Source organism: Sinocyclocheilus anshuiensis, unplaced genomic scaffold (genome assembly GCF_001515605.1).
Source record: "Sinocyclocheilus anshuiensis isolate Anshui unplaced genomic scaffold, SAMN03320099.WGS_v1.1 scaffold447, whole genome shotgun sequence".
NCBI lineage: Eukaryota > Metazoa > Chordata > Actinopteri > Cypriniformes > Cyprinidae > Sinocyclocheilus > Sinocyclocheilus anshuiensis.
Genome location: NW_015552615.1, coordinates 134,614 through 160,247, shown reverse-complemented (window position 1 = coordinate 160,247; position 25,634 = coordinate 134,614). Strand labels below are relative to the sequence as shown.

The 25,634-nt window shown below is 34.2% G+C and overlaps 1 protein-coding gene across 1 annotated transcript in view; it reads left to right on the top strand.

Annotated features, from left to right (window-relative positions):
* Positions 1–25,634, top strand: part of LOC107665991 (potassium voltage-gated channel subfamily KQT member 2-like) — a 48,745-nt gene that overhangs the window by 20,440 nt on the left and 2,671 nt on the right. Inside the window, 14 exon segments of the mRNA XM_016457082.1 lie at positions 549–639; positions 721–847; positions 1,565–1,740; positions 5,959–6,084; positions 7,590–7,700; positions 9,123–9,218; positions 10,484–10,516; positions 11,116–11,172; positions 11,175–11,266; positions 11,450–11,479; positions 12,466–12,692; positions 19,660–19,768; positions 21,014–21,145; positions 24,206–24,329. Coding sequence (XP_016312568.1) covers positions 549–639; positions 721–847; positions 1,565–1,740; positions 5,959–6,084; positions 7,590–7,700; positions 9,123–9,218; positions 10,484–10,516; positions 11,116–11,172; positions 11,175–11,266; positions 11,450–11,479; positions 12,466–12,692; positions 19,660–19,768; positions 21,014–21,145; positions 24,206–24,329 — 1,531 coding nt within the window.

Sequence of the window (25,634 nt, the reverse complement as noted above, 5' to 3'; positions counted from 1 at the left end):
TTTTGACGCTGCATTAGGTGATAATATAAAAACATCACTCTGTAGAATTTACTGCCTGGGTCGGTGTGTTATGAGAATTATAATGTTTGTGTCAGTAATAGTTTGTGTAATGTGGTCATGTGGAGGGCTAGCGTGTGCTAGCTCAAGCCTGATATCCCGCTATTCCTCATATGTCTGCGGCTGAGCGCCGTTAGCAGCCAGCTCAGCACTTCCTGCAGGATTCTTATCGAGTTTGTTGAGGAACCGCAGCAGAGCTCACGCTGACAGAGAGATGGTGAGAAAAACAGTGTCAGCAATGCAATTACACCCTTTAATGTGGCATTTGAAGGACAGATTACACCTATACACTTGCTTTTTGTCTCTATTTGCTGGATAATTCCTTTTGAAGGCCTTAAAAGGTGCAACCTGATCAGCTTTAGATAAAGCAGTTCATTATGCCAGTCAAATCAGGTCTATTTACTGTTTACATGCATTTGGTTTTATTTTGCACAAATCACATGCAAATGCAATGCACATCAGGTAAACAGTTTTTTTTCTTGTCATTTCAGTTTCCTGCTGGTTTTCTCCTGTCTGGTTCTGTCTGTGTTCTCCACGATCAGAGAATATGAGAAGAGCTCAGAAGACGCCCTCTACATCCTGGTATGTAACATCACAGAGGTATTGATTTAACACGTGTGCATTGATCACATGCTAACATGACATCTGTCTGTGTGTTTGTAGGAAATTGTAACCATTGTGGTTTTCGGAGTGGAATACATCGTAAGGATCTGGTCTGCAGGATGTTGCTGTCGATACAGAGGATGGAGGGGAAGGTTAAAATTCGCCCGGAAACCTTTTTGTGTTATCGGTGAGGATTTCTAAAGGCCTGCCAAGCTACACGGCAAAATGATTTTTTAAAGCTGTAAATGAGGATTACTGGAGTACCTTTTACAGGAAAATTCTTCCAAATTTCATGCACTTGCTGTTTTGCTGCTTTTAATAATTTATGAAATGTATTATCAATTTCTGAGCGAAAATAGTCAAAGTAAATCCAAAGTAATTTTTGAATGCATCCTTTTATTCATCAAGGATGCATTAAAATGCCCAAAAGTGACAGTAAAGACGTGCAATGTTACAAAAGATTTCTATTTCAGATGAATGCTGTTCTTTTGAACTTTCTATTCATAAAAGAATCCGAGAAATAAAATGTATCACAGTTTCCACAAAAACGGTTTTCAGCATTATAAATAACCAGAAATATTTCTTGAGCAGCAAATCAGCATATTAGACCCTCATGTGACACTGAAGACTGGAGTAATGATGCTGAAAATTCAGCTGCGCATCACAGAAATAAATTACAATTTTACAATATATTCACATAGAAAACAGCTGTTTTAAATTGTAATAATATTTCACAATTTTTACTCTACCTCTTTTATTGTACCTCTATCTACACAGAGATAAAATGCATGCCTGTATGCATGAAGTCACTTGCCAAATGCATGTAAATTTGCATATTTTCTATCACATCAATATTTGATATGCTTGTACATTTAGCTTGATCAGTTGCTATTGTATTTTTCAGACATCATGGTGCTGATCGCCTCGATCTCGGTTTTGGCCGCTGGGACGCAGGGGAATGTGTTCGCCACCTCTGCCATCAGGAGTCTCCGGTTCCTCCAGATTCTACGGATGATCCGCATGGATCGGCGCGGGGGAACCTGGAAGCTCTTGGGATCTGTGGTCTACGCTCACAGCAAGGTAACTGAAGATGATAAACGCTCCTGAAACTGTTCAGTAACCAGTGACACTTCCAATATGCTCACGTAAATCTCATCCCACATTCTGGCATTCACGATATTCACTGCGGGACATTCATGAGAGATAAAGGTCTATTGGCTATAGATAAAGCAATTCATAATGCTCATCAAGTCAACCCTATTTACTTAATTAATACATGCATCTGGTCTTATTTTGCACATATCATTAGAAGTAAATGCAATTCATGGTAAAATCCATGCAAAGTTTAAAGTCAACATGAAATCAGTGTTAACTTAATTCATGTTCCTAGTCTTATTGTGAAAGATTCATCAATACACATTGTTCCAATGGAATGTTAATTTTGAGTGTTACTTTTGAATGTTACATTTGAATGTGAGTGTTACTTTTGAGTGCTGCTTCTGAATGGGATTGTTACTTTTGAATCAGAATGTTACCTTCTAATGTTATGATTGTTATGAAGATCTTATTATGGATGATTTATCAATGCATGTTGTTCCAAATTGATCTAAATTCAAAATGTAGCAAAGCATCACTTTTTCAGCTTCAATATCCTGTCTCATGCAAAAATATGTCAGATTATGGACATTTTTCAGTTGCAAATGCAATTTCATGTTATTTTAAAACATATTTTGAAGTCTTTTGATGCCCTCAAACAATGCAGCTGAAGCATGAATCAATAATATACAAACTCAATTTCCAAACTGCAAAGACCCATTTCAGTTGCCCTTAAGAAATATTGCACATAGCCCAAATATGATTTTGAGAGGTTTAATGTTGTTCTGGCTGCTTCATGAGGCCTTTGCTGTACAGATATTGAAGAATGAAACCACAGGAGTCGTTCTGTCACGTGTCATTTGTCAAGCCCAACATTTCCTGCTCGTTGTTGAAGTGGGTTTGAGAGGTCAGATGCTCTCGTGGAACGGATCTAATGGTGTCTTTTTGGCTCGGTGTGGCTGTGTTGAGGAGAGGAGGAAAAGGCCAAAGTGGGGGCAAAGCTTAATGAGACATCCTGATGAAGTGTCAGCTGGAGGTTTGCGATCGATAAGTCTTGGCAAGATATAAACTCGTACTGTAAATACAGGGCACACGGTCACAGATGGAGAACTGACAGGAATGTTCCCTGAACCTTTACAGTGTCCTGGTTGTTTTATGTTTTAAAAAAAAAATTATTGGTTATATGAATGTTACAAAGCAATGAAATGTTACTTTTGAGTGTTATTTTTGAATAAGAGTGTTACATTTGAATGTTGCTTTTGAGTGGGAATGTTACTTTTGAATGTTAATTTGTAATGGGAATGTTACTTTAGAGTGTTACTTTTAAATGCTAGTTTGGAATGGGAGTGTTACATTTGAATGTTGCTTTTAAATTGGAATGTTAATTTTGAGTGTTACTTTGAATGGGAATGTTACTTTTGAATGTTATCTGAACGTCTGAAACAAGTAGTAAGTAATAATGTTTCAAATATGCAATTAAGATGTTTTTGTGGTAACATTTTGAGAACGTTATTAAAGATCAGGGTGGCCGGCTGCATAAACATAGTCAATATGTTAAGACTGAGTCTTAAGAACTAGTCTGAGGAACTCACAGTTGTTCAAAGTTTTCAGATTCAAATGACCCAATCTATGTTTTTATGTAACTGACTGCCTCTTGAGTGATTCCTCAGCAGTTTTGTGCTCTGTGAAAACATACGGGGAACATCATCTGTTGTCCTGGTGATGAAAACACATTTTCTCTAACAAAAATATATACAGGTGCATCTCAATAAATTCTAATTTGTTGAGATAGTGAATTGGTGGGTTTTTGTTAAATGTGAGCCAAAATCATCACAATTAAAAGAACCAAAGACTTAAACTACTTCAGGCTGTGTGCATTGAATTTATTTAATACACGAGTTTCACAGTTTGAGTTGAATTACTGAAATGAACTTTTCCACGACATTCTAATTTATTGAGATGCACCTGTATACATAGTGAAATTGCATGTTCACAGTAAACATGCTGAAATATAAATGAGTTTTAAGTGAGTTGCGTGCTAGCAGTGTGATGTGAGGAAAGGAAAGCCGTCTATGAAATAGCAGCATTAGTCTGATTAAATAATTAATGCCGAGTATATTAATCGAAAGAAGAAAACAGGTTATTTATGTTGTGTTGTGAGAAAAATTAAGACTTGATGATATGAAATTCTCAAACAAATAAACTTATGCCACATTCATAAGAAAATGAAGTTTGGGGTGAGTGAGGGTTTTTTGAAAGGATACACTAACTTGATCAAAAGTGCCAGTAAAGACATTGATAATGTGACAAAAGATTTCTGTTTCAAATAAATGCTGTTCTTTTGAACTTTCTGTTATTCATCTGTGAGTCCTGACAAATAAAATGCATCACAGTTTCCACAAAAAATATTGTGCAGCACAACTGTTTTCAACATTGATAATAATCAGAAATGTTTCTTGAGCAGCAAATCAGCATATTAGAATGATTTCTGAAGATCATGTGACACTGAAGAGTGGAGTAATGATGCTGAAAATTCAGCTTTGATCACAGAAATAAATTACAGTTTAACATAGATTCACACAGAAAGCTATTTTACACTAATAATATTTCAGAATATTACTGTTTTTACTTTATCTTTTTTTAATGCAGCATTGGTGAGCAGAAGAGACTTCTTACTCCTTACTGTTTGCTCATTTCTCTTGTTCACAGACTAAAATGAGATTTTTGTTATTGTGGCATCGACTGTTTCAGATATTCCTGCTCCTAAACAAAGTAAACCACACTCCTTCCTTTCTAGATGGTCAGTTCTTGGCCAGATTAATCAGAGAAGTGGATTAGACTGCAGTCAAGAGTCTTCATTCATTCAGGTGCCATCATGAGTTCAGCCTCGGGCGATGTCTCTCAAGGGCAAGAAAGTGGGCGATGCACTGACGGTGCATTTTTCAGTCTAAAATGAGTCGCAGTGGCATAACGTTCCAGCGTCTGAGTTTGAGTGGTGTCCCATTTCGGAAGATGCATTTACAGGAGCAAAGAAACGCTCATGCTGACCGAGAAAGAACTCGGAAGTTGTTTTCTTTGGCTTGTTTCAGGAGCTTGCTAGTGTTGAGATGTTCACTGATTGTGATTACAGTAGTGAGTGCTCACATTATCATTGTTAACTAAAACTACAACAATGAAACCATTTTTGTTCATTGAAATAAAGCTGAAAAAAATATAAATATTATATGAAAAACTTATTTCAGTTTTCATTTAGTTCAAGTTGAAGCACTACAATTACTAGCTGTCAATAAAGTAAATAAAAGCTAAAACTGAACTAAAACTGAAATGAAAATAAATTAAACCTAAATAGTATAGGCTAATATAAAAAACAAAAACAAATCAAAAAGACAAGAGCACATAACAAAATTACTAAAAATGTAAGAAAAATTAAAATAAAACTGAAAGTATAAACATAAAAGCTCATTTAAAAACTATAATAGTTAATAAATAATGCAAATATAACTGGTTCTCATTATTTCAGTTTCACTGAGATACTATTATAGTTTTTATTGATATTTTGAATTATATTTACTCTTTTCATTTTCATTTTAGTTCAAGTTTGGGTAATTTTGTTGTTTTTGTCATTTTTATTAGTTCTTTTAAGAATATCTATATAGTTTTCATTTTTTTATTTCAGTTTTATTTATTTTAGTACAGTACATCAGGATTAACTAAATGGAAATAAAAAATGTTGCCTTCGTAACTAGCTGAAATAAAATTTAAAAAATTCAGGTTTTTATATTTTATTTTATTTCAGTTAAAGTTTATTTTATTTCAAGTAACAAAAATTGCTTTATGGATTTGGTTCTAGATTTAGTTGACTATAATATCCCTGCATCATACCAGTGTTATTTTAGTGTAGTTTTTATTTCAGTTTTAGATGTAGTTTATTTTATGTTGATTAACAAAAATGTGAGTTTTTATGATGTTAGTTTTAGTTAACTATTATAACCCACAAAAGTGCATCACACTTTAGTCAATAGTAAAAGTGGCATTTGCAAAACCAAAAGTTAAGCATAATATTACGCAGCTACACTGTATTGCCACTTTAGTGCATCATCCTTATCATCATCATCATCATTCATGGGTTGTTGACTTTTAAACAGGCAACAAACATCAGAGAAAACACTTGATACTGACATTTATTGATGGTGTGTTTAACAGGAACTGATCACCGCTTGGTACATTGGCTTCCTGTGTCTGATCCTGGCCTCATTCCTGGTGTATCTCGCTGAGAAGGAGGATAACGAGATGTTTGAGACCTACGCTGATGCGCTCTGGTGGGGTCTGGTAAGCCCTTCGCACTAACAAACCTGCTTGAAGTCACGTGGCGTGTCCACAATCTCTCATAATGTGGTCTGAGATCGATATGATTTCATGAGCAGATTGCATTCGAATATGTATTTCACTCGCTACTTCATTCAACCACATTTATGGACTGATGAACACCATTTGTTTTCTTGCACTCGGCGTTCTGTGAGTGTTCTGGTGTGGAAGCGCTTCTGCATTGCTGGGTTTCATATTTTCAGCTTTATTATAGAGTTAATCAGCACTCAGGGTAGATTCTCGATCAGAGTCAGCGCTGGCGTGATTCCTCTGGAAATAAACTCAAGGAGATCAGATAGAGCCACAGCTGAAGTTTGCACACAGGACTCTGTGAGGATTATTAATTATGCAGTGATGTTTATCGCTCGTTGAGTTTGATGAGATGCTATTTCAGAAAGATCACAGAGGAATCGTGTGTGGATGGAGTTCGTGCTCTTGCATAATTTAATGACAGATCTTAATATTTATTTTTCCGATTTGCTCTTTGTGTGAGCTGTTCTGTTTAAATCATTTTCGGCAATAGTGACCTTTGATAAAAGGATTTGTATTATTTGTTACTTTATTTTGACTGACTGATTAATTAATCAGTTCCTTTGTATGTTAATATTAGGGTAAATCATGATAGAAAAAACAAACAAAAGAATATTATATATTATATGATATTATATTACATTATATTATACTTTTATGTGTATATACATAGCGACAAGTGACAGCAGAACAAAATCTGTATATTAATATATTTGTATTTATTTGTATATGTATGTATATATATATAGAGAGAGAGAGAGAGAGATACACATGCACACAAATAAATAAAAAATATAATACAATATATTTATTTTAATAATATTTAATATAAATCATTTATATTTTATATATATTTATCTGTATATACATAAACTTTGTGTGTGTGTGCGTGTGTGTGTGTGTATGTGTGTGAGAGTGTGCATGTGCGTGTTCGTGTGGGTGTGTGTGTGTGTGTGTGTGTGTGTGTGTGTGTGTGTTTAGATATATATACATTAGTTTCATTAAGACATATTTTTACATTGGGGTACTGGGACATTATTTTCATTATATTTCCTCCCAAACTGAAAAATAAAAGAAGAATATATGATATGTTATTTAAATTGTCAAGTATTTATGTATGACTATATGATGAGTCTCATCATACATGTAGATGTATTCTAAATTAATACTTAATTAATTTTAACTCCTAATCTTAAAACCCACTGGTCTGAAGATATGCTTTGTTTTCTTTATGCAATATATATACAGTATATATATATATATATATATATATGAAATTGAATGAAATGAAATTTTTGCATGAAATGGGACTTACTCATTTTAAAGCTAATTGTTTTCAGGCTCCTCTGAGAGCAGTCAGTGACAATGATTGATTACTGAACTGAACTGAGTTAATGGCTAACTGAAATCTGTTGGCGGTTCCCCTCAATGTCCCACAGATCACTCTGACCACCATCGGCTACGGCGATAAATATCCCATAACCTGGAACGGACGTCTCCTTGCCGCGACCTTCACCCTGATCGGCGTGTCGTTCTTTGCTCTGCCTGCGGTGAGTCTCCGGGGATTCGAGAGGAAATGAACAGATAGAGTCGAACAGGCTTTTAATGGAGTGGAGAGAGCAGACACTGAATTAGATCACTGCAGTTTACATTTAGACATTTAGCAGATGCTTTTATCCAAAGTGACTTACAAATGAGGACAATGGAAGCAATCAAAATCAACAAAAGAGCAATGATATGCAATAGTTATGAATATAACAATCCCACTGGCTGCTTAATGCGCTTTTCTTCATAGCAGTTCTGCTTTAATGTAAACACATCTGTGAATTATGATTCATCATTTCGGATTTATTGGAACCGAAGTTTAAAATTTGCATAATGGACTATAAAGGTACATTATAACGCATATCTTTTCATAAATACTTGTAACCAAAGTCAAAATGTATTGTAATATTTGCAGCTTCATTGTTACATGTATAATTTATGGAAGCCCGTTTTTGCAACATAATAAAAAATTAATTAATAAATAACAAGCTAATTGCGACTTTTCATCTCACAATTTGTGAGATATAAACTCAAAATTATGACTTTTTTCTAGCAATATCAAACTAAATATTTAATAACAAATAAAGTAAAATAAAAAGGGTAATTGCAATTTTTTATCTCACTATTCAGAATTGCAAGATATAAACTCAATATTCTGAATTTTATTCTTGCAATTCCGAGTCAAATTTCACAATTCTAAATGAATGAATGAATGATTCATTCATTCATTCAATACTAAATAAATTACACATTTAAAAAATATATATATTTTATTTAATCAAATAAATAAAAAAAATAATTTAAAAAAGGTAATTGCAACTTTTTATCTCACAGTTCAGACATTTTTCTCTTCATTTCTGAGAAAAAAATCACAAGATACAAACTCAGAATTGCGAGGAAAGTTGCAATTAACTTTATTTTTTTTTATTTCTTGGCAAAAACAGGCTTTCATAGAAATTAGTTGTTTGCCATGGATTTTAATGAAATATATGTTCTAAAGGTGTAACAATTCATAGATAAGTATTATAAATGTGATTACAGTTATTCATGAGATCATACAGTGAATTTTAAGGTGCATTACAAAGAATAATTAATGCATTAAAGATACTTATACAATGAATAATATATATATAAATGTAAAGTGTTACAAAAATGATCTAGGGTTGTATGATATTCTCCCCAGTCTGAAAAAAATCATCTAATGAAACGAAGAAGAAAAACTCATTGTTGCTGCAAAAACCTTGATAAACATTCTAACTAGAGCTCAGGGAAACATAGAACCTAATATAAGTGCACTTTATCAGAAGATATGACCCCTTTAATGTCGTGACACTCCATTATAGTGCAGAATAATAGACGACATGGCTCAGTTTCTGGAAGAACTAGGTCCAGTCATCATTAACAAAGTTTCTTTTCACGCTCCGCAGGGGATTCTGGGTTCTGGATTTGCCTTGAAAGTTCAGGAACAGCATCGGCAGAAACATTTCGAGAAGCGCAGAAATCCAGCTGCCGGCCTAATTCAGGTACAACACGCCTCGTCTCAACGTCCCAGATACGCTCAGTGTTGCCCGATCCGGTTAGCTGGGAAAATAACACGGACTTTGTTGAACAAGTGAGAAACTCAGAGCTCTGAAACCTGAAGAAAAAAAAAAAGTCTGATAGCCTCAAAGAATCAAATGTATCATGGTTTACACAAAAATATTGTGCAGCACAATTGTTTTCAACATTGATAATCCCCCACCCGCCTCTCTCTCTCTCTCTCTCTATCACAGCATTCCTCTGGGGTGTCAGATGAGATCTCCTCAGACGTCTCTGCATCGATCTGCTCACTGACCTTTGAGGCTGTTTTTGTGCAGATTGTGAAGGTCAACAGAGCTGTCCACACACTCCCTCCCTTCATACCTATGGCATGTTTTATTCATGCATCACGCTTTGATTTCAAATGTCGAATCAGCAGGGTATGCATGTGATGTTGCATGTCATATGTAATGTGTTGCATGAGCTAATGCTGCTTTTGAGTCATAAAATAGAGTATATGAACATAAAAGCTTTAGAATCACGTGTTTATGATAACACACCACCACTGTTATTGATGAACGTGTAGCATCTATTGCACTGAATGCATTGGAGTTTAAGAAACAAAGACTTTGATTTTCTTTTATTCATCATGGATGCATTAAATTGATCAAAAGTGACAGTAAAGACATTTATAACGTTATAATTTTCTTTTTCAAGTTAATGCTGTCCTTTTGAACTTTCTATTCATCAAAGAATCCATGGTTTCCACAAAAATATTGTGCAGCACAACTGTTTTCAACATTGATAATAATCAGAAATGTTTCTTGAGCAGCAAATCAGCATATTAGAATGATTTCTGAAGATCATGTGACACTGAAGACTGGAGTAATGATGCTGAAAATACAGCTGCGCATCACAGAAATAAATTACAGTTTAACAGATATTCACATAGAAAACAGTTATTTTAAATTGTAATAATATTTCACAATTTTTACTGTTTTTATTGAATTTTTATTAAATTAATTGAGCCAAAAATTCAGAGCAAAAATTTTTCAAAAACAAAAATCTTTCTGATCTACTGAGCCAAAAAAAATGATGTGCAAATGATGAGCAAATTAATCTCTTATTTGTTTTTGTTTGTTAAGTCAGGCATTTCTATTATTAGTGCTCATATTTTTATGTTAGACCAAACAGTGTTATTTGTTAGTGATTTGAACAAACCTCCCAGAGTATTTGGTGCATTATAAACTTCAGGTTTACTTTTCTGTAGTCAGCATATACCTTTTTCTTTCTGTCTTTTTCTGTCTGTTTAAAAAGTCATTATATTGTGCATGAGATTGTAGATTCTTAACCCTTTATTCAGCTTTCAGATGATGTATAAATCTCAATTGAGATTTATGCATCATCTGAAAGCTGAATAAATGATCTTTCCATTGATGTATGGTTTGTTAGGATAGGAGGACAATATTTGTCTGAGATACAACTATTTGAAAATCTGGAATCTGAGGGTGCAAAAACATCTAAATATTGAGAAAATCATCTTTAAAGTTGTCCAAATTAAGTTCTTAGCAATGCATATTACTAATCAAAAAAGTTTTGATATATTTACGGTAGGAAATTTACAAAATATCTTCATGGAACATGATCTTTACTTAATATCCTAATGATTTGTGGCATAAAAGAAAAATCTATAATTTTGACCCATACAATGTATTTTTGGCTATTGCTACAAATATACCCCAGCGCCTTAAGACTGCTTTTGTGCTCCAGGGTCACATATATATATATGAAAATTCCTGTCTTTTTCCTGTACATTCTCTCTCTCTGTCCCTCTCACAGTCAGTGGTGTATTTATTAATAGTACCTTGTTAGTTTTTTGTCGATTTTTTCTGTCCAAAGAAGCGTCCAGATTTACATAAGCATTGCACAGCATTTCCTCTTCACACATCATCCGTGTGCCAACAGTCTCTGTGTGTTTTTCCAGACTCATCCCTCCTCTAAACCAGCTCGATCTGCTGAGAAACCTCAAGAGCAAATCCGGCCTCTCCTTTAGGTGATGTAAAATGGCAACTTTCATTTCTGATTCTCTCAGATGAATAGTTTATGTGTTAATGAATTGCTTTGCGCCATTTCAAGCTAAATTGATACATTTTAATATTTATTAGATAGTGTTTAGTTTGTTAAAGGACTTCATAATCATTGCATTAAAAAAGTATGATTTTGTTTTCTAACACAGGAAGGAAGCCCAACCAGAACCCTCTCTGAGGTTAGTAAAATCATGTGTGCCGTACATATAAATGATCTAATATTTCTCAGGCACCACAGATGTTAAATGTGAGACGTAATGCTTTCTTTTGAATGCATCATGTCCGTTTGGGTGTCATCAGTGCTGCCAGGGCAGGATGTGTTTCATGGACGTTGTTTGTGTGCAAATATTTTGCCAGTCCATGTATGTCCACATCAATGAAGACACTATTTATGTGTGCGTGTGTGTGTGTGTGCGTGCGTGCGTGCGTGTTTGTGCGTGCGTGCGTGCGTGCGTGCGTGCGTGTGTGTGTGTGTGTGTGTGTGTGTGTGTGCATGTGTGTGTGTGTGTGTGTGAGAGTGAGAGTGTGTATTAGTTTTACCTTGTTTGTGTGCAGACAGATGTGTGGCGTTTAATAAGCCAAATGCACATGAATACATCCGCCCACGTTTCAAAAAACACTGAAACACATGTTGTGAAGAGAATGAATCTCTATAGGAAACACTTTATTTTAACCTTCATTAACTTAAATTTGGGCTTAAATATTGTTTTTATTGTAAATATAATAATTTATAGTGTGGAAGCAAAGTTAATGACAAGCTCTTGAATTAATGAAAATTTAATGCACACTCAAGGTGGTTATGCAATGCAAAATTACTCATATTTATGTATGTTTCAAGACATTTTTCAGATATATTCAGGGTTTTATGAAATAAGCATGGAATTACTTTCATAGCCCAGCAATCATAATAAATTAATCAACATCCTTGAAATGTGTCAGCCAATCAGAATGTGTAAAATGGTAACATGCAATCCTATTATGCATTTTACCAAATCAGGTAAAGCTCCTGGGTGAATGTCAACTTATCCAGTGATGTTTTATAACTTTTCATATCATTTTCAGTAGTTTTGGAGTGTGCTTGACACAATTACTTTTTCCTTACATCATAGCTAAACCATCTGCAAACCCTCAGTCTCTAACTTCTACACTCTTCCACCCTTCACAGTCAGAAAGTGAGCCTGAAAGAACGCGTGTTCTCCAGCCCGAGAAACTCCGCGAACAAAGGGAAGAACTCTCCTCAGGGCCAGCAGCCCCTGCGATGCTCTCCCAGCGCCGACAACAGCATAGAGTACAGTCCCTCCAAAGTACCCAAGAGCATCAGCTTCGGCGACCGCAGTCGAGCCAGACAGGCCTTCCGCTTCAAAGGCGCCGCGTCTCGCCAGAACTCAGAAGGTGAGGGAAAGCAACCCATTCCTGTGCTCTTATTCGGTGTTGCCTTCTGTATCTGTCCGCTTTGGTCGTGGTTTGGTAGTTGTAGAATGTTACATTTGTTACAGTTGTTACAGAATGTTACAGAATGTTTCATACACAGAATGCTACAGAATGGTAGCTGTAGAATGTTATATTTGTTACAATTGTTACCGAGTGTCAAATACACAGAATGTTACAGAGTGGTAGTTGTATAATGTTACATTTGTTACAATTGTTACAGAATGTTACAGAATGGTAGTTTAGAATGCTACATTTGTTACAGTTGTTACAAAATGTTACAGAATGTTTCATACACAGAATGTTACAGAATGGTAGCTGTAGAATGATACATTTGTTACAATTGTTACCGAGTGTCAAATACACCGAATGTTACAGAGTGGTAGTTGTAGAATGTTACATTTCTTACAGTTGTTACAGAATGTTACATACACAGAATGTTACAGAATGGTAGTTGTAGAATGTTATAAAAGTTGTAGATTCAAATGCAACAAATAACAATCATGAAGTGCAAGACCATCATTATAGTTTGTATATTTAAAGTTGCAGTAGATACAACGTGAAAACTAGTACCTGATTGAGGAATTAAACACAAACTCTTGTGTTTTGATTGTTTTAAACTGGTTAGACATGTCCACATTCACTTGAATAAGTTGCATTGATATTTTTAGAAGAAGGCATGAAGACAAAAACTAGATTAATTTTATATAATCCAGATTCAGAGTCAAGCTGCACACATCAGGATTCTTATTCTGTCTTTATGTTGTGCTATTGCATGTTATTTTTGCAATGTTGTATTGTGATCAGTGTAATTCTTTCTGTCTGCATTGTTTGTGCATATCAATTATAACTTAGTAGTCACGTGTTGATTTTGCTGCCAGTGTTTTTGTGGAAAAACGTCTCAGGTTACTTATGTAACCATGGTTCCCTGATATAGTCGCACCAGTAGTGACGTCATGGCTGTCGCCGGCCAACAAGTTGGTGTTTTTTCAATGTATGCTTCAGACACGGGTCACGACGAGGCGTTCCCCATAGCGACCCCTAGAGGACGCAGTTCGAAGTTCCCATGAAAGGGAACTCTGAAAGTTCTTGAGGTGAAGATTATGAGCTAATTATTTTATTAGCTAAAATGTGCTATTAATTTATGTAAGCCATTTAAGATAAGCTAGTTTTATGATTGGTATGAATGCAGTATATGATTTCATGGCATATATTATGGCATAAATATATATTATTTTACATACCAATCATAACATTTGGCCTGAATCATTACCAATGATTGAATATGATTGATTGGATGTGTGTTGGAATATTGAAATATAATTTATGAAAAAGTCTGTGCTTTGGTTACACTTTCCACAAAGTGCAAATTCACTGCTTATTTTCAAGTAAATGTTTTTTTCGAATCCTTGAAATTTCATTTAATAATGTACAGTTTCAGATGACTAAAAATAAAGGCAGTCAGCTGTGAAACCTAATAAAACTATTTGACAGAATCATGTGGACGGCAGCTTGTGGAAAGTTGACCTTTTGTAATCCATGTGTGTGTTTATGATTTCCCCCTTGTTTTTTCTGATGAATGTGGATCCTGATGCTGATGCTAAAGTGCTCATTGAGATGCAAGAGGAAGATTTGAGACACAGGAACTCTCCAGGTCAGGCAATCCAGATGGGTCGGGCTCCCATTCAACCGCTTAAAACCAAAGCACCATATTCAGTCAAACTAACCAGCTTCAGTCACAGCACAACTACCAGTCTGCAAATATGCTTTGAATTTGGTTTTGGCTATGATTAACAATAAAATTATAATTTTATTGATTTTTTTGCCGTCAATTGAGCAATATTACTATATGGACAAAAGTATTGTGACTCCCCCAGGTTTGACTACAAAGTAGTCAAACCTGTTCATTAGAAGGGGGTGTCCCAATACTTTGTCCATACACTTAAAAATAAAGGTGCTTAAAAGGTTCTTCACAGCGATGCCATAGAAGAACCATTTTTGGTTCCACAAAGAACCATTCAGCCAAAGGTTCTGTAAAGAACCATCTCTTTCTTACCTTTTTATAATCTGAAGAACCTTCTTTCGCCACAAATAACCTTTTGTGAAACAGAAAGGTTCTTCAGATGTTAAAGGTTCTTTATGGAACCATTCAGACAAAAAAGGTTCTTCTATGGCATCGTGAAGCACCTTTATTTTTAAGAGTGTATAGTATTTCAACATGTGATTTCATTAGTCCAGTTTAATTCCTTTGTGTTTTAATTGCCTTTCATTCAAGGTAAAGCTCAAGGGTCTCTTGACTAAAGCTCTCACTGTTATACAGCATGCTAAATGTATTTATTCATTTATTTTGCCCATTTAAAGCTACAGTATGTAAGATTTTCCATTCTTGAATGACTGCATATCTCTCAAGACTGCTGGGATGAATTTAAAGAGAGACTCAATTGAGAATTTTTTATGGCGTTATGGCACAGCATGAGTAGTATTATTGTTGTTGAAACTCTTTTCATTAGTTTTGAAGGTCAAATGTATCTCTATTTAAGGATTCAGCTGTCATTGGGACAAATCCACTTAAAAGGCCACCAGCAGTCAGTCAGCTAAAGTTCATCAGCCAGTTATGTCAAATGTGATCGTCTGATCATCATGAAATTTAGACATATGTGCATTGCATACATGTCTTTAAGAGGCAGTGTACCAAATTTAGTGTATTCAGCCACTAGGTGGTGCTGTAATAAGCAAATGTATCTAACTCAAGAACCATGGGGTCACAATACAATTTTAAATTTCCTGAAAAACCTACTTCTCAAACTCAACCTAGGTCTTTCATTCTGTTTAACATTAAATTTTCTTACAAAAAAAGTTAATCGGGTAATTTTAAAATATCTGATTGTTCGGCACACTTAAGTCAATAACATTTTCCAACCCGATCTCATGAAAGTGCGTATAAATAGTACGCAAATAAAAACGAAAACTCGTGGTATTGATATGCAAAAATGGACTTTGATGTGTATATGCTACGCCAGGGCTGTCCAAACTCGGTCCTGGAGGGCTGGTGTCCTGCAGAGTTTAGCTCCAACCCTAATTAAACACACCTGAACCAGCTAATCAAGCTCTTACTAGGCATAGAAACTTCCAGTCAGGTGTGTTGAGGCAAGTTAGAGCTAAACTCTGCAGGACACCGGCCCTCCAGGACCGAGTTTGGACAGCCCTGTGCTACGCTATATGATGTCGTATATGCTATATGATGGGTAGGTTTAGGGTTGTGGGGTAGATGCGTATCATATGTACGCGAAAACTGCGTATCATATGTACACCAACAAATTTCGTATCATATGCACACGAAAACTGCGTATTATATGCACACCAAACACATGCGTATCATATGCACGCCAAAGTCCATTTTTGCATATCAATAACACGAGTTTTCGTTTTTATTTGGCGTACTATTTATACGCATTTTCATGAGACTGGGCTGCAATTTTCAGGTGCATTATTAGTCCATATTGACTAATAATCCTGTATAATGTTAATGCAGTGTGCAAACTTAACAAATTTTGGTGCACAAGGACACCAGGACAATCTTAACAGATGCTCCAAATTTCATGAAATTGCGCCTAGAAATGCTATAACTAGGAAGCTTCGTATCTCTCCACAACCCCCTTTTGATTGAGGAAGCTGATTAAAAATTGGTTTGTTTGGATCCAGTTCATTTCCCCTTCTATACTGAGTACATCACAGTGGTCTGAGAATATGACAGTCTGTAAAGTCTTACCTGCTTTAAATGCTGGACTGTCCACTGTTCTTTCTGTTTGATTTTGAACAATGAAAAAATATTAGTTAAAAATCTGATGTGTTCTTCTGTTAAAATGCTTGCATGTTTAAGATACCTTTGAAAACCTTTAGCATGATGAACTGTTTTTTTTATGCTCTAAATTAATCTTTTTTAGTTAGTACTTTTATTTTTACATTTTATTTTACATGTGAATCCTTTTTTAAAAAAGGAAAAAGGGTACGGCTGATTAGTCAATGTTATCAATCTAATATTGTTACTTAAGTCCCATAGCCTGTGAAATATATTCAATGTCCTAAAACATGCATATATTTATAATTATTGGTTTCTGGCTACAAATTTGCCATTTTAGCTACAAAACTGAAGTCAAATTACATTAAAATCCAATCAAAGTCCTAGTACATTCCAGAAACACAACATTTCATATTGCACTTATGTTTTTTTACACTGATCTGCATGAGATATTTTGTGATGCAACTAAACCTTCTATATTTCATGTTGTGTATTCTTAAAGATTTTTTTTTTATGAGTGATGAGTTTCTTTAATAGTAACAGTATATTAATGATTTTTCCCTTCTTTTCTCATTTTAGTTTTGTTTTTAGAAACGTCTAGCAATTTCGACTAGTCATGCTGTACTTCTTTTTAGTACTGATGCTGTGAAGTTCATGAAATATCTTGCTGTCATCTATAAATTGCTATCAAGATATCAGATGGTTAGCCTATTATAAATGCAATGCAAAGTCAGAGAAAATCTTGTGATTGCAAGTCTACCTGATGTCTTGTTAGTGTGCAGAATTCAATTTGCACCTTCACTTGAATGTCATTTCATTGTATTTAAAAACTGACACTCTTTGAGTATTTCACTTCATGCGAGAAAGAGTGTGAATCATTTCTCTGAAGGTGAATCATTTATTTGAAGCACTGAAGCTTTGGATAACTGCACAACAAAATCTTGTTTTAGAACTAAATCTGGTTCACCTTCAGAGAATTTACAAGTTTCAGAAAATTCTGAATGTATTTTATTTTTCATTATTATGACCATTGTTCCTTGAAGTTATAGATTTTAAGCAGGTCTGTTTTGTTGTTGTTTTTGTAACTGTATTACCATCTCTCCTCCCCAAACTATCGCAGCAATTGAAGGGTTAATCAGTAAGAGATTATCAAACAGGAGCTAGTTTTTACCAACCCTAGAACTAGTGCTAGTGGATGGCTGCAAACTTTGCTCTTTTACCTGCATGTGAGGAGAACTAGTTAGTCCTGAGGAGGAAAAGACCACAGAGCTGTGGAACAACTAGTCAACCTCATTAAACTGGTTTCAGACATCATTATTCACTCGAGGGTCTGGAGCCGGATGGTTGTTTTAAAGCTCTGTGGTTTATTTGGCATAATAAGCACAGGTAGATTTATTTGTACACACCTGTCCTGTGCCAGATGGTCTGTGCTAACTAATGGGAACACGGGAGAAAGACACCGTGACCCAAAATGACAGATGCAATCAGCATTTTGCATGAATATAAGAAAATGGTCTGGTTAGTGTTATTTAAAGTGACAGTTCACCCTAAAAATGAAAATTAGCTGTTAATTTAACCCCCCTCAGGCCTCCAAGATGTAGTTGCCTTTTTTCTTCAGTAGAACAGTAAAGAAGATTTTTAGCTAAAATCGTGCTCCATGGTGATTCATAAAATGCACGTCAGTGGCTACCCTTTTTTTTTTTTAATTCAAGGAACATAAAATTAGTCCCCGTGGCTCCTGATGATATATTGAAGTCTTGTGAAGAGAAATGATTGGTCTGTGCAAAAACACTGAACATTATTTACAACATTATAACCTGTCATAGGCGCCGAAAAACATGAGTTTTGGTTGAACTATCCCTCTAAGTGTTAATGACTCTAAATCAGTGGTTCTCAACAGGTGAGAGTCGTGACCCAAAAGTTAGTTACAGATCTGTTTTGATAAAGAAAATATGACCTGTATAACATTAAATGCTGGTTCCAGGTTTGGCATTGTGTTGGGTGTTCAACATAAAATCAGTTGGGAGCCGCTGCTTTAAGATTCAAGGTAGTTTAGACGAGTCCAGCACTGAGGTATCACTGGTTAAGTACAAGTTTCATCAATTACCAGTGCTCTAGAAAATCATTTAAAACAGTCAATTAAATTGAAGAAAGCATTTCATTATGGCCATTAACATATTTGACAGTTGCCTCAGTGCTTTATTAACTCACTCATAGTCAAATACTTCATTAAATAATGTCCTTTGACAAAAATGTGCCAGTATTTCTACAAAGTCAGTGTGATGAAAGAATTATTCCTTTATTTGTATGGAAAAGTTCATTGCTGTTTGTTTTTACAGCAGCCTCAAAAAAAAAAAAGAAAAACCTTTGGACTTGAGTTACACTTAAACGTGTCTGAATGTCACTGCATTAGACACAAAATATCAAATCTGCACAATTTTGCAAGTTTTTTTTATTTTTTTACTTTATAACTTGATGGAGTTGTAGTTCATTAAATTAACTATGAACATGTTTCACTAACGTTTAACAAACACAAACACTTTGCACTGTAAAAAATATGAATTTTTCAAAGTACATTATTGGAGTGTGTTTTATCAGAAAATATTATTATCGTTTTTTTAATTAATTGAAATTTGCTATCAATTTTCTGTAAATTCCAGTGTCCCTATCTATCTATCTGACTATCTATCTATCTATCTATCTATCTATATTTGTTTGTTTGTTTGTTTATTTATCATTTTAGTTTTTTGTGTCCTTATGTATTTATTTAAAAAAAAAAAAATTTATCATTCTAAACCGACTTATTTAACATGTTCAATTTAAATAGCACTTGATTAGATATTTTATTATCTGACTCAGTGATGTATATTCAGTTTAACTGTTTAAGCGTGCAGATGAGTTTTGGGGTGACTGTATGGCTTTGTTATTCTTTGGGCCACAGTTGTCTTGGATTTCTCCCGTGATGCCCATCTCGTAGCTTTATAAAGATGGCATTGCACTGACCAGTCTGGGGTGGGACTGAGCTAGTTAACCGAGTTAACGGCTGCAGCTCTGCTAAGTTTAGGTTTTTGGAGGGTTTAGGGGGTTTGTGCACTAACTCCAGAGTCCTGCTCTCCGTGTTGTGTTTTTTAGAAGCCAGCCTTCCCGGAGAAGACATTGTTGATGACAATAAGAGCTGCCATTGTGAGTTTGTCCCTCAGGATTTAACGCCGGGACTAAAAGTTACCATCAGGGCCGTGTGGTAAGCAAAGATGAGACAGGCAGCATCCATCAGACGTGTAATATTATTGATAAAACTACAGCAGTATGCATCACATAATATTACCTCATAAACTCAGTCTTTCCTGAATGTAAGTTCCTAAACGTGTTACATTCAGTCTTTCGAATCCTTCGTTACATTCACACTTTCATTGCTCAGATCACGCCAGCGACTCTTATGCATGAGATATTTTGAATATTGAAGGTCAGTATCAAGCCTGAAAAAATAGATGAGTGTCTGGGACTCAGTTATGAAGTAAATCTCACAAAAACATATTCAGGTCATGTTTTACTGTAAGATTAAAAGTAAAAATCCTAATGGTTCAGGGTTATTGTAGTTTACTAAAACTAAAACCATAAAATAAAATTGTGTTTACTTAAATAAAATCAAATAATAATATGTTTTATTATTTTAATTATTGTAACTTATTTTATATATTTTGTTCATTTTTTTTTTTTAATTATTTAATTTTTTTTCTCACTTTAGCTAAAATAACTAAAACTAAAGCTGAAATGAAAATTTATAAAAATTATAGACAGAAAAAAAAGACAAACCACAACAAAATTATTAAAACTTTAATTGAAATTAAAATGAAAACGGGAAATAAAACTAATTCAAAGTATTAGTGAAAACTGTAATAACATCTCAGCCATACTAAAATCACACTGTGTCCAAGAAATACATGTTATTTTAGTATCATTGTGATACTATTATATTTTTTTATGAATACTTTGAAATAGTTTTATCATTTAGTCAGTTTGCTGTGTGCTTTTGTCATTTTTATTAGTTTTTGTTTTATTTAAATATGGCTTAACGTAACCATATAACCATATAGTTTTTATTTATTTTCATTTCAGTTTTTTTTTAGTACATAAAATTAAACTAAATGAAAATGAGAAATGTTGCCTTGGCAACTAGATGAAATACAATAAGTACAATTAAAAAAAAAAAATCTTAATTATTTTATTTTATTTCAAGTAATAAACTAGCCAAAATAAAATTATTATTTTTTAATATTTTATTTCAGTTATTTATTTATTTTTATTAATATTTTTCATGGTTTTAGTACTATAAATAGGTCATCAAAACATATTTTCTTGTTTCTTTCTTTATATGTTTGGGTGAAATATGACCTGGACATGTTCTCGAAAGCTTCACTGAGATTCAGCCTTTGTTTTTGTGTAAAGTGTTAAGCGTGATAATGTGTGTGATTGTTTGTCCCTGCAGCATCATGAGGTTCATGGTGTCCAAGCGAAAGTTTAAAGAGAGTCTGCGGCCGTATGACGTGATGGACGTGATCGAGCAGTATTCGGCCGGACATCTGGACATGTTGGCGCGCATTAAAAATCTGCAGTCCAGGCAAGAACAGATGCAGCTGCTTCTCTTTCTCTCTTCTCTTCACACACTCCTCACACCATCGGACATGACAGTGACGCTTGACTCATACACACTAGACAGTGTTGTGTTGTGTTGGATCTTTTGATGTTCATATTCGTCAGAATCAGAACTATCCTCACATGTATGTATATGATACCCAAAAAAACACCTCGAACGCTGTCTTCAGTGGCTTTTGTGTGTTTAAATGCCTCCTCTGAGAAACATTATCTACATTTTGCTTCTCTTTCTCTCTTCTCTTCACACACTCCTCACACCATCGGACATGACAGTGACGCTTGACTCATACACACTAGACAGTGTTGTGTTGTGTTGTGTTTTGCATGGCTCAGTTTCCTAAACGTCTCTCACTGGTTTGATGTTCATATTCGTCAGAATCAGAACTATCCTCACATGTATGTATATGATACCCAAAAAACCGCCTCGAACGCTGTCTTCAGTGGCTTTTGTGTGTTTAAATGCCTCCACTGAGAAACATTATCTACATTTTCATTAATTAAGATACAATATCATGATATTTTAGCAGTTCAGAGCAGCATATGTGGGTCAATAATGACGTGGGACTCATTTTTATTAAATTAATCTATTAATTTATTCGAAAGCAGTTCATACTCTGCAAAACTTTGATGTAGGATTTAGTTTTAAACTATTTTCACTCAGAAATTGATGGTAAATTTCACAAATACTAAGAAATGGCAAGTAAAACATTGAATTAAATGTGAAATTTTGAAAATGTGATATTCACGATTCAGAAATTCATATTTGTACAAATATTTTTACCTTGTAAAATGTTTAAAGAAATGTTTAAGATTTGTACACTCAAGATGGAATGAAAATATGTTATCATATTTTATTAGATAAAATATTTAAGCATGAAAGATTTTGTTATTTTATGGCATGTAAAAAATTATAAATTTTTCACATATTCAAATCTGACATTAAAACAGCAAAAAAAGATGTAAAGATGTAAGATATAATAAAATTACTCTGTTTAATTAGATAAAATGTTTAAATATGAAATATTTTATTATTTATCAATGCATATTAAATACATTTTAAATTATAATATTTGTTTAATATTTTTAAGTTATTAAGTGAAAGTTTGGTTGAAAATAATATTAAAGCTTCTCAATGCCATATGAAACCAACACATTTTTATACATATGTTTAAAAATATGTTTCATATAATGAAAAATGTAAAATATTTTAGGTAAAATATTTAAAGCTGAAATATTTTGTTGTTTTATTCTAAATTTTATTATTATTTATTAATATTTTTCTTGCTATTTTTGGAGTTATTAAATGAATGTTTGTTTGAAAAAAATAGTATTAAAGTTCATCAAAACCATCAGTTCTGTTCATAAAAAACAGCACTTTTCAGTGTACATAAACTGCTGCCTACCTACTAATCCAACACAGTCACATCCGTCTTGTTTAGGCCAGTCCTCCTGTATGTATGAATAAATGAATGTGGTTATGATTTCACATGTGAATATATTCCTGCTTATAAACAAGCACACATTTTGAAAACATTACTGGCATACTTTCATCACATGTTGATCGCTGACAGCAAGTGCGAGAGCTTTTCACGGTGATGTCTGGAATATATTTGGAGGGTTTGTTGTTGTTGGTTTGGGCTTGCGCCGCTCGTGTCACGTCACTCTGCATTCTGCTGTCCTCTACTCTATTTGCTTTGCCAGGTTAGATATGATATTGGGTCCTCCGAGTCCCGGCACCCCTCGCCAAAAGAAGTGTTCAACCAAAGGAACCACAGAGTCGCCCCAGTTGTCTTCTAGGTTAGGATCCCGGGCCTGCGTTAGATCTCTCTCGCTCCAGAGACCAACCAAGAAACCTGCTTCTGCTTCAGACTACATGGCTAGTAGAAACTAAGCTACCTAAACAAACTAGTCTATTATTGCATCGAGCCTAAACGCTCTGGGCGGCTTCTTTCTAATTCACTTCATGACCTTTGTTTGCTGTGACCGAAGTGTTTTGTAGAGACGTTTAGTCGAGGGGAACCAAATACCACATTTCGGTGAGTTACTAGTCATGTAGCTGAACTAAAACTGGTTAAGCTAGTTTGCCTGCACCGCGCTGTGTGGAAATGAAGAGTTGCGGCAGCAAGAAGCAGCAAATGGAGATGCACATGTCTGAATGGTCTTTCCTTTCATTTAGCATCACTGTTTTTGCGTATGCATGTCAGCATGGCGTTTTTCCGTCATGCCACTTTTTTTTTTTTTTCTGTTTTCTTCATGCTTGATTCCCACCGATCTTCTTTTTAAAGCAGCCAAACAACACATCTGATGGTGTCTCGGATCAGACGCACCCCTGCTAGTGTAGTCCATCAGCTTTGGATAATGTGTCAAATGTGCGGCTAATACTGCAATATGCAACTAAAGACGTGATTTCACTTCGACACATTGTTCAAAAGTGGCAAATATCAATAGAAAACATCCGTCTGGAGGGCTTGACTCTTTCTGTCCAATCATATGTGTCTGTCTGTGTGTGGACACGCCCCCTCATTATCATATCCCTCCCTCTGCATGCATTCATTGATTTCCCACACTGCTTTGTGCTTTAAGATAGAATACATGGTGTATTATTTCTTAAAGTTAAGAATTTATACATCTTTCATATGAATTTAGTTTTATTCTAACAGTTCAGACATATAGCAATGTGATAAATGAACATGTAAGAGAAATATTGATTTGATGCATTTAGAACAAAACAAAATATATCAAATAAATGTTATTGTAAATATACAGTATATATAAAATGATATTAATATTAACTATATATATATATAAATATAATTTTTAAATCTACAATTTAAAAGAAAATCTGGTGTATTTAGCAACTGGTGAATATGAAAAAATTTGTTTTTGTGTTTATCCATGTTTAATGTGTAATGAATCACTGGTTGACCTATTTTCTTCTAAAACTGATTTTTTTTTTTTTTTGCAGAAGACTGATGAGTTATGAAGTTTTTATTCTAGATGTTTCATGTCTTTAATTGATTGTTAGAGTGGATCAGATTGTTGGTCGGGGTCCTTCAGTAACAGACAAGGATCGTCCTAAAGGAACCACGGATGCAGAACTGCCAGAAGATCCCAGTATGATGGGACGGCTTGGGAAAGTGGAGAAACAGGTCAGTCACACACCTGTTTGCGGACTGATTGATGTATACATTATTTAATGTTCAATTTTGCTACTGATATAAAGAAAGAAATACATTTAAAATGATTCTTTATATGACATTTTGAATTCACTCATGGGAGAAACTTAATTTTAAAAGCATTTTATAGAACATTAAGAGGTTGTTTCCAAAATAAGTTATATAAAAATAAAAACTAAATACAGTATCGTATGTTTAAACTTGTTTCTGAATAACTCAATTCTTGAACTAATTAAGTAAATTTGTCTAATATGACAATGTCAAAAAATGTGATCTTATTCTTTTTTTTTTCTTCATCAAAACATATTGGTAATGAGAATTATACTATTACATTACATTAACGTATACAAACAAATTTGTTTTTCCTTTTTTTTTAAATGTTAAGTATAATGTTTATTTATCAAATTATTTTTAATCATAATTATAGTGTGTTGTTATATATTGAATAATGTTTTTAATTATAACTCAAATGTGTATTTTATGTATTAAATAGTTTTAATAATAACCAAAATGTTTATTTTATGTATTGAATTATTTTATCATAACTTGAAGGTTTAATTTATGCATTAAATACATTTTAATCATAATTAATATGTTAATGTATTGAATTAACTTTTAATCATAACAAAAATGTTTATGTATTAAAATTGCTTCCATTTTTATTTATTTTTTTTACATTATTTGGACACTCTTTGAGAGATTTACTAGGCTATTATATTTATTATATATCCTAAACAGGGCAAATTAGCGCGAGGGCGCAATTCAAAAACAGCGCCGATGAGCGTGGAAATTCCTGCGGGTGATTTACTAACAACGTGCAAATTAAAGGGGTCATATGATGCGATTTCATGTTTTCCTTTCTCTTTGGAGTGTTACAAGCTGTTCGTGCATAGATAAGATCCCTGAAGTTGCAAAGACTAAAGTCTCAAACCCAAAGAGAGATTCTTTATAAAAGTTAAGACTGGTCCACGCCCCCCTAAAACGGCTCGTTCTAACACGCCCCCACATATCTACATCACTGTGTGGGAAGATTTGCATAACACCGCACAAATGTTCACGCAAAGAAAGAAGGCATAACTTTGATTCTTCTGACTCACAGACTGTAAGTATGTTTTCATATTTAAAGGATTTGCCACTGATGATTCAAACGCGAGTTTTGAGAAGTGTAGAGTAGCGCTTGTTGTTTGTCGTTTCTCCGATCACAAATGCAGATATGGTTTTATGTTTACGCAGCGCGATACACAACGCGTAAAAAGACAGTATAAGTCATTATAATCA